We start from the raw sequence: 9495 nt of genomic DNA, 5'->3' as shown, positions 1-9495 counted from the left end.
GCCTGAGCGTTCTGAGGCAGTGTGGCGTCTCTGCGCGGACCTTCTTTCTCTTTCTAGAACTTTCTAGACGGCCAGCCGGCTCACGGGCCCAGCCACTCCGCAGCATGTGGGATCCTCCTGGACCGGGGCACGAACCCGCGTCCCCTGCATCGGCAGGCGGACTCTCAACCACTGCGCCATCAGGGAAGCCCGAGAACATCTTTTTTAATCATTTATGTCTGCCTGATTTCCTTGCAGTTGCACGTTTTTCATATGTTTACTGGTATTCATAGTTCATCCTTTCTGAATTGTCTATTACTACCCTTTGCTGTTTTTATGTTTGATGATTTGTTTTTAGCTTCCTAATTTGTAGGAGTTCTTTATATATTATGTTGATTAGCCTTTTATCTCTTAGAGATAATTGCAAATCTTTTTTTCTTAATCTGTTGCTCTTTAAAAATGTTAATGGAGATACTTTATTTTTAAGAAGACGCAAGTGTTTGAACCAAAACCGAAATGTTGCTTCTTAACTTTATGCTTCCTTCACCATAAGAAGGTTTAAAGATTTTAAACTGTAGTACAATATGTAAATCTTTTCCTTTATGGCATTTTGGTTTGAGACTTGTTCAAAAAGGTGTTCTCCACAGAGAGATTATAAAAACATTTCCTATTGTGTCCTTCTGATATCTTTAGAGTTTCATATTTATGTTTAGTTCTCTATTCTGTCTCGACTTTATTATTGTATGCGATGTAAAGTAGCACTCTAGTTTTATTCAGATAGCCAAGTATCCCAAGACCATATTTATTTTTCGTTCCCAAAATTTCTTAGCTATTCTTTTGCATTTTGGAATTAGCTAATCTAACATTCATAAGACATTCCCATTGGGTTTTTAACTGTTATTTCATTGAATTTATAAGTTAATATGTAGAAGGCTGACATATTTACAGTATTGAGTCTTCTCAAGAACATGGTATACAGCCATTGATAATCACATCTTATTGCCATCCTATTTTGTATTTTCTACTTAACCTGATATCTCATTTCTTTTTGTTCCTCCTTTCCTTCCCTTTTTTGGATTAATCAAGTTCCTTTTTTTCTGCCCTTGATTATTTGGATGTTATTTACCTGGCTTTTTTCTACTGGTTGCCTTGAATTTTTTTTCACCAACATATTCTTCTGTCAGTTTTGAGTTTTATATGATATCTATAAAATTCCTCAATAGAAGAAGCCATTAGCAAATTTTAACTTTCCCTATTAACTACTTTCTTTAAAAATAGTTCTTTCATTTATCAGTGCTACGTATGAACATTGTTTAAAGCAGGGGTCAGCGAACTGTTTCCGTAAAGGGCCGTATAGTAAATATTTGATGCCACATGTTCTCTGTTGTAGCTGCTCAACTAGACCTTTGTTGTGGCACAAAGGTAGCCATACACTATATGTAAATGAATCAGAGTGGCTGTGTGCCAGTCACACTTTGTGGACACTGAAATTTGAATCTCATATAATTTTCACATGCCACAAAATATCCCCCTTCTTCTGATTTTTTTCAACCATTTAAACACGTAGAAACCATTCTTAGCTCACACCTGTACAAAACCAGTCCGTAGTTTGCCAACCCCTGGTTCAAAGAGTTAAATGGTTCTACAAGGTTTATTACAAAAAATAGCGATCTCTACAGGACTTCCCTGGTGGTCCAGTGGCCAGGGCTCCTCACTCCCAATGCAGGGGGCCCGGGTTCGATCCTTGGTCAGGGAAGTAGATCCCACATGCCGCAACTAAGAGATCGCATGCTGCAACTAAAGATCCTGCATGCTGTAACTAAAACCTGGCACAGCCAAATAAATATATATTTTTAAAAAATAGCAATCTCTTGCTTCCACCCACAGTGGTCCATCCATGCCCCAGAATCAACCACATTCAACCCTTTTAGCTGTTTCTTTTGGCATTTACCTCTAGTTCTGTAAATAAATTGTTTATAGTGCTGTTTCTTTATTTTTTAGATTTTGGGAATTATTGATTGACTTCTCACAGTAAAAGATGAGGATGTAGCTCTCTCACCACCCCCATCCTTCCAGTACAGTATACAATCACCTGCATTAGATGATTCTTTGGTGTTCACGTTATCAAGTCTACAGCAACTCTGATGACTTTTCCTTTCTCTCCTGATGTTTTGTTTTCCTTAGAGTTAACACTTGTCTCTCCCCACCCCGTGTTGCTTGTTCTCTACTACTTATTATAGGTCAGCACTTCCCCAAACTGGCTATATCTCCGCTCCAGCTGCTGAAAGATGTCCTGCATATTTCATTCACTTGGAGCACTCTCTCCTGGAGCCTTTTGACTTGCCCTCCAGGCCCACGGCCCAGCTGCCAGCCTGGGTCCCCTTCCATCATCCTGGAGATTGCACTTGCCTTTCTTTTAGCTTGGGGCCCCAGTTTCATAAATCCCATCTCTACCTCTGTCGTAGGTTCCTCTCTGGTTTTGGTGGCACGTCTTCTCTAGTAGCTTCCAGAAAAAGAATGCAGAGGAAGTAAACTATTTGAGTTCTTTTATGTTAGAAAACGCCTTTAACCTAAAAATTGACAGTTTGGTTATAGAATTCTAGGTGAGGAAATCGTTTTTTCCCCAAATTTGGAAGGCATTACTTCATTGTTTTCTAATTCTTAGTGCTTCACTGAAAAGGCTGAAGACATTCTGTCTTCTGATTCTTTGAATGTGACCTTTTTTTTTTCTCTCTGACAGTTATTCTCTCGGCATATTGAAGATATTATTCAACTCTTCGGGATTTCATTGATGCCTTAGAGAAGGCAGCTTTCAGTCTAAAAGTCATGGTTTTAAAGGTAATCAGCTTTTACACTCTGGCTGCTTCTAAGATCTGTGTCTAAGTGTGGATCTATTTCCGTTTTATCCTGTTTGGGATCTCTTGAGCTTCTTTTTTAAAAAAAATAATTAATTAATTTATTTTTGGCTGTGTTGGGACTTCGTTGCTGTGCATGGGCTTTCTCTAGTTGCGGCAAGCAGGGGCTACTCTTTGTTGCAGTATGCGGGCTTCTCATTGCGGTGGTTTCCCTTGTTGTGGAGCACGGGCTCTAGGCATGCAGGCCTCAGTAGTTGTGGCTCACGCGCTCTAGCGCACAGCCTCAGTAGTTGTGGCACACGGGCTTATTTGCTCCGCAGCATGTGGGATCTTCCCAGACCAGGGATCGAACCCACGTTCCCTGCATTGGCAGGAGGATTCTTAACCACTGCACCACCAGGGGAGTCCCTTGGGCTTCTTGAATTTGTGGATTTATGTCTGTCATCAGTCCTGGAAAATTCTTAGTGACTATCTCTTAAAACCTTGCTGTTACCTTAGTCTGTCTTCCTGAGGCATGGCAGTTAGATTTTTTGTTAGATTTTCTCATTCTATCTTCTGTGTCTCCTATTTTTCAATTTTATTCAAATTTTATATTTCTTTATGCCTCTGTGCTGCATTCTGGATGCTTTCTTTAGTTCTGTTTTACAATTTACTAATTCTCCAGCCATTTCTTATCTGTGATTAAAACCATCTCTTGAACATTTAAAAACTTTAAAAAATTGTGAAATCCATGCAGAGAAAGCTTTCAACAAAATTCAACACCCATTTATGATAAAAACCCTGCAGAAAGTAGGCATAGAGGGAACTTATCTCAACATAATAAAGTCCATATATGACAAACCCACAGCCAACATCGTCCTCAATGGTGAAAAAGTGAAACCATTTCCACTAAGATCAGGAACAAGACAAGGTTGCCCACTCTCACCACTCTTATTCAACATAGTTTTGGAAATTTTAGCCACAGCAATCAGAGAAGAAAAAGAAATAAAAGGAATCCAAATTGGAAAAGAAGAAGTAAAGCTGTCACTGTTTGCAGATGACATGATACTATACATAGAGAATCCTAAAGATGCTACCAGAAAACTACTAGAGCTCATCAATGAATTTGGTAAAGTAGCAGGATACAAAATTAATGCACAGAAATCTCTGGCATTCCTATACACTAATGATGAAAAATCTGAAAGTGAAATTAAGAAAACACTTCCATTTACCACTGCAACAAAAAGAATAAAATATCTAGGAATAAACCTGCCTAAGGAGACAAAAGACCTGTATGCAGAAAATTATAAGACACTGATGAAAGAAATTAAAGATGATACAAAGAGATGGAGAGATATACCATGTTCTTGGATTGGAAGAATCAACATTGTGAAAATGACTATACTACCCAAAGCAATCTACAGATTCAATGCAATCCATATCAAACTACCACTGGCATTTTTCACAGAACTAGAACAAAAAATTTCACAATTTGTATGGAAACACAAAAGACCCCGAATAGCCAAAGCAATCTTGAGAACGAAAAATGGAGCTGGAGGAATCAGGGTCCCTGACTTCAGACTATATTACAAAGCTACAGTAATCAAGACAGTATGCTACTGGCACAAAAACAGGAATATAGGTCAGTGGAACAGGATAGAAAGCCCAGAGATAAATCCACGTACATATGGTCACCTTATCTTTGATAAAGGAGGCAAGAATATACAGTGGAGAAAAGACAGCCTCTTCAATAAGTGGTGCTGGGAAAACTGGACAGGTACATGTAATAGTATGAAATTAGAACACTCCCTAACACCATACACAAAAATAAACTCCAAATGGATTAAAGACCTAAATGTAAGGCCAGACACTATCAAACTCTTAGAGGAAAACATAGGCAGAACACTCTATGACATAAATCACAGCAAGATCCTTTTTGACCCACCTCCTGGAGAAATGGAAATAAAAACAAAAATAAACAAATGGGACCTAATGAAACTTCAAAGCTTTTGCACAGCAAAGGAAACCATAAACAAGACCAAAAGACAACCCTCAGAATGGGAGAAGATATTTGCAAATGAAGCAACTGACAAAGGATTAATCTCAAAAATTTACAAGCAGCTCAATATCAAAAAAACAAACAACCCAATCCAAAAATGGGCAGAAGACCTAAAGAGACATTTCTCCAAAGAAGATATACAGATTGCCAAGAAACACATGAAAGGATGCTCAACATCATTAATCATTAGAGAAATGCAAATCGAAACTACAATGTGGTATCATCTCACACCAGTCAGAATGGCCATCATCAAAAAATCTAGAAACAATAAATGCTGGAGAGGGTGTTGAGAAAAGGGAACCCTCTTGCACTGTTGGTGGGAATGTAAATTGATACAGCCACTATGGAGAACAGTATGGAGGTTCCCTAAAAAACTAAAAATAGAACTACCATACGACCCAGCCATCCCACTACTGGGCATATACCCTGAGAAAACCATAATTCAAAAAGAGTCATGTACCACAATGTTCATTGCAGCTCTATTTACAATAGCCAGGAGATGGAACCAACCTAAGTGTCCTTCATCGGATGAATGTATAAAGAAGATGTGGCACGTATATACAATGGACTATTACTCAGCCATAAAAAGAAAGGAAATTGAGTTATTTGTAGTGAGGTGGATGGACCTAGAGTCTGTCATACAGAGTGAAGTAAGTCAGAAAGAGAAAAACAAATACGGTATGCTAAGACATATATATGGAAAATAAGAAAAAAAAGGGTCATGAAGAACCTAGGGGCAAGGTGGGAATAAAGACACAGATCTACTAGAGAATGGACTTGAGGATATGGGGAGGGGGAAGGGACATATACACACTACCAAATGTAAAACAGATAGCTAGTGGGAAGCAGCCGCATAGCACAGGGTGATCAGCTCGGTGCTTTGTGACCACCTAGAGGGGTGGGATAGGGAGGGTGGGAGGGAGGGAGACACAAGAGGGAAGAGATATGGGAACATATGTATATGTATAACTGAGTCACTTTGTTATAAAGCAGAAACTAACACACCATTGTAAAGCAATTAGACTCCAATAAAGATGTTAAAAAAATTGTGAAATCCGGCATATGCATATAAAGGTGCAGAAAACATCAACATTTAGTTTAGGAAGTAATGATAATGTAAACACACATTTAATTGCTATTCGGATCAAGTACACTAGCCTCCTCGTGTCTCTCCAATCACCATCCCCTTCCCCCACTCTAGTGGGAACCACTATTGATGTTTATGCTACTGAAGCCCATGCTTTTCTTTCTTTTTAAAAATTAATTAATTAATTCATTTTTGGCTGCGTTGGGTCTTCATCGCTGCCCGCGGGCTTTCTCTAGTTGCGGCAAGCGGGGGCTGCTTTTCGTTGCAGTGCACAGGCTTCTCATTGTGGTGGCTTCTCTTGTTGCAGAGCACGGGCAGGCAGATTCTTAACCACTGTGCCACCAGGGAAGTCCCCATGCTTTTCTTTACAGCTTTACTTCCTTCCTGTGTATGCATCCCTAAACAACATCATTTCATTTTGCCTGCTTTTGAACTTTATATCAGCAGAACCATATATAGTATGGATTCTTCTGTGTTTGGCTTCTTTTGTTCAACATTATGCTTGTTCATTCATGTTTTCAAGGCTGTAGTTTATTTTTATTGTTGTATAGCAGTAAACTGTTGAATATATTACAGTTCACTTACACATTCTATGATGATAGGCCAGGTGGGTTGTTTCTAGCAGTTGGTTATTGGGAGTATTATTGTACCTGCCTTTCAAGGATATATCTAGGAATGCAACTGCTGGGCCATTCAGTATGGATGTCTTCAACTTTATGATATTACCAAATGCTTTCCCAAAATATTTGTACCAATTACTCTCCCACCAGGAGTGATTGAGGGTTCCTGTTGCTCCATGTCCTTTCTGAGATTTATTATAGTTTAAGTTTTGCCAATCTGCTAGATGCATAGTGGTATCACATGTTTTTTTAAATATCAAGGAATAATTTGCATAGAATAAAATACACAGAACCAAAATATCTATTACACTATAATCACTCCTTGCTTCCCACTGGGAGAGCATTTTCAGATTGAAAACAGTAATGAAGGGCTTCCCTGGTGGTGCAGTGGTTAAGAATCCGCCTGCCAATGCAAGGGACACGGTGCGAGCCCTGGTCCGGGAAGATCCCATGTGCCGCGGAGCACCTAGGCCTGTGTACCACAACTACTGAGCCTGCACTATAGAGCCCCTGAGCCACAACTACTGAGCCCACGTGCCACAACTACTGAAGCCCACGCACCAAGAGCCCGTGCTCCACGAGAGAAGCCATGACAATGAGAAGCCCGCGCACCGCAATGAAGAGTAACCCCCGTTCGCCGCAACTAGAGAAAGCCCGCGCACAGCAACGAAGACCCAACGCAGCCAAAAATAAATAAAGAAGTAAATTAATTAATTAAAAAAACAGTCATGAAGGTGCTTTTAGTTAAAAAGTAGAAACAGAACAGAGGCTCCACCTGTCTTGGCCTCACCTACCTCTCCTACCTCATCCTTGTCCACTGTACCGTGGTCCCCTGTGTTCCAGTTAGGCTGCTATGTCCATCTTTATTTTAGAGATGAGAAAACCGACCCTCTGAGCGGTTTCTTAACTTCCTCAAGGTCTCAAGAGTGGTAGAGTCGGGATTTGAACTGGGCTCTATCTCCAAGGCTCTTACTATTATCCTTCACCATGCAAGAGACTCATTTGTTTGTGTTACAGCAGAACTGTCCACCCTAGGCTGTCAGCTCTGTGAGACCAAGGAATATGTCTGGCTTCTGTACCACATGGTAGGCGCTCAGGAAATATGTGTTGAATGAATGATTAGATGAAGGAATGAACCTGTTAGGATGCAAATCTCCCTGCCTATCTCTTCTATCCATCTGGCAGTAGCAATACAGCAAGCTGTATGGATTAATGGAAATGAGTTTATTCCATGCTCTACAAGAACAGTTCTCTATAAAACGAGACCCACTGTTGGGTAATTCTTGGAAGAGAAGTCCAAGAACAGACAGGGCAGGTGTGGAGGGGGTTGCTAGCCACCTGGAGGTCATAGTGAGGTACACCCATAGAGCAAGGAGCCAGGTGCTGAAGAGGAGGGGAGAATGTCCAGTCTGTGTCGGGCCCACCTCAGATGCACAAATCTTGCAAATGAAGTACTTGCGCATATGCATAAGTACTGTTATAGAGTGGAGCAATTTGTGTCTAATTCTCCCACCATTTGCATCTCACAGAAGTACCTGTTTTGTGATTCTTGTTTCCCAATGCAGGCGGAATACACTAAGAGCCCAACTGCAAACTTCCCCTCCAATGTTCCCTCCTGCAGATCCCTGTCATCCAGTAAGGCTGGCCCCAGTGGCCCCTCCAGCCTCTCAGATGGGAAGCTGGCCCGGAACTTACAGGACAGTGTCAAGCACCGCATCCGGTACCTCTCAGAACAGCTGAGAGTGGAAAAGGCCAGCCTGGACAGGAACACTGTGGGCTTCCTCAAGCTGGTGTCCACAGCTGGCGGCAGCAGGCCCCCACGTCTGGCAGGCCTTAGAGGAGGTGAACCAGCGTGCCTCTGCCACCGTTGCCCAGATTGAGCGAAGGCTCCACCGGTGTCACCAGCAGCTGCAGGAGCTGGAGGAGGGCTGCAGGCCCAAGGGCTTAGTGCTGAGGGCAGAAAGCAGCCTGGGGTACAACCGCGAGCAGCCCAGCGAGAAGGCTCTGTTTCAGAGTCCCCCAAGCCAGGTGCGGAACACTGCCCATCCACCGACCTGTTTGATGTCATTAGACACCTCTCTCCAGAGAGTCACTCCCCAGCCTTGCAGCAGGGGAGGTCCTCGGAGACCAAGCATGGGGCCCAGCTGTGAGCCCTGCTGTGGCAGAAGGTGAAGGAAGAGCGGATCAAAGTCAAGACCTTCCACCTCAGCTTGCAGGTGTCCTATCAGAGCCTCAAGGAGCGGTATGTGGGATCCGGACGCGCAGGCTCAGTGGCCATGGCTCACGGGCCCAGCGGCTCCGCGGCATGTGGGATCCTCCCGGACTGGGGCACGAACCCGTGTCCCCTGCATCGGCAGGCGGACTCTCAACCACTGCACCACCAGGGAAGCCCTCCATTTCTATCTGGACACTTCCTGGGGTCCCAGCCGCCCTCAGAGGTGCCATACACCCTCCTCTACATTAAATAATCCTTACAGCAGCTTCACCAGGCAGGGAGGGATTCGCTGAGATGAGCCCACATTCCCAGCACTTTCACGGAAGAACTCTGCAATCCCTTTAGCATCTGTGTGTTTGTGGGGAAGTGGTGATGGGAATCAATTGTCTTGTTTTCACAAAGAAATCCTACCCACATTGACGCCACTTGACAAATCCCTCAAGAGCAGTTCAGGAGTACGAAGCTTCAACCCATGGTCAAATAAGGTAGCCAGTGAGAATTCAGATTTCTTTTGGACGTGATTTTCTTTTTGAAATTTTGAATTGTATTTTATTTTTTATACAGCAGGTTCTTATGAGTTACCCATTTTATACATATTAGTGTACATTTGTCAATCCCAATCTCCCAGTTCATCACACTACCAGCCCCCGCCGACACCATTTTCTCACCTTGGTGCCCATATGTTTGTGCTCTACGTCTGT

At 42.3% G+C, this 9495-nt stretch overlaps 1 protein-coding gene across 1 annotated transcript in view; it reads left to right on the top strand.

Moving 5' to 3' along the window:
• The first annotated feature begins 2805 nt into the window (after window positions 1-2805).
• The window catches only part of TEX28 (testis expressed 28), a 33038-nt gene continuing 26348 nt past the window's right edge, over window positions 2806-9495 (top strand). The window contains 4 exon segments of the mRNA XM_029239867.1: window positions 2806-2817; window positions 8145-8392; window positions 8394-8584; window positions 8587-8821. Of these exon segments, the coding sequence (XP_029095700.1) occupies window positions 2806-2817; window positions 8145-8392; window positions 8394-8584; window positions 8587-8821 (686 nt within the window).

This window comes from Monodon monoceros, unplaced genomic scaffold (genome assembly GCF_005190385.1).
Source record: "Monodon monoceros isolate NGI ecotype Baffin Bay Population unplaced genomic scaffold, NGI_Narwhal_1 Super_Scaffold_22, whole genome shotgun sequence".
Classification (NCBI taxonomy): domain Eukaryota; kingdom Metazoa; phylum Chordata; class Mammalia; order Artiodactyla; family Monodontidae; genus Monodon; species Monodon monoceros.
The sequence above is the reverse complement of the archived record's forward strand: the minus strand, read 5'-3'. Positions and strand labels throughout refer to the sequence as shown.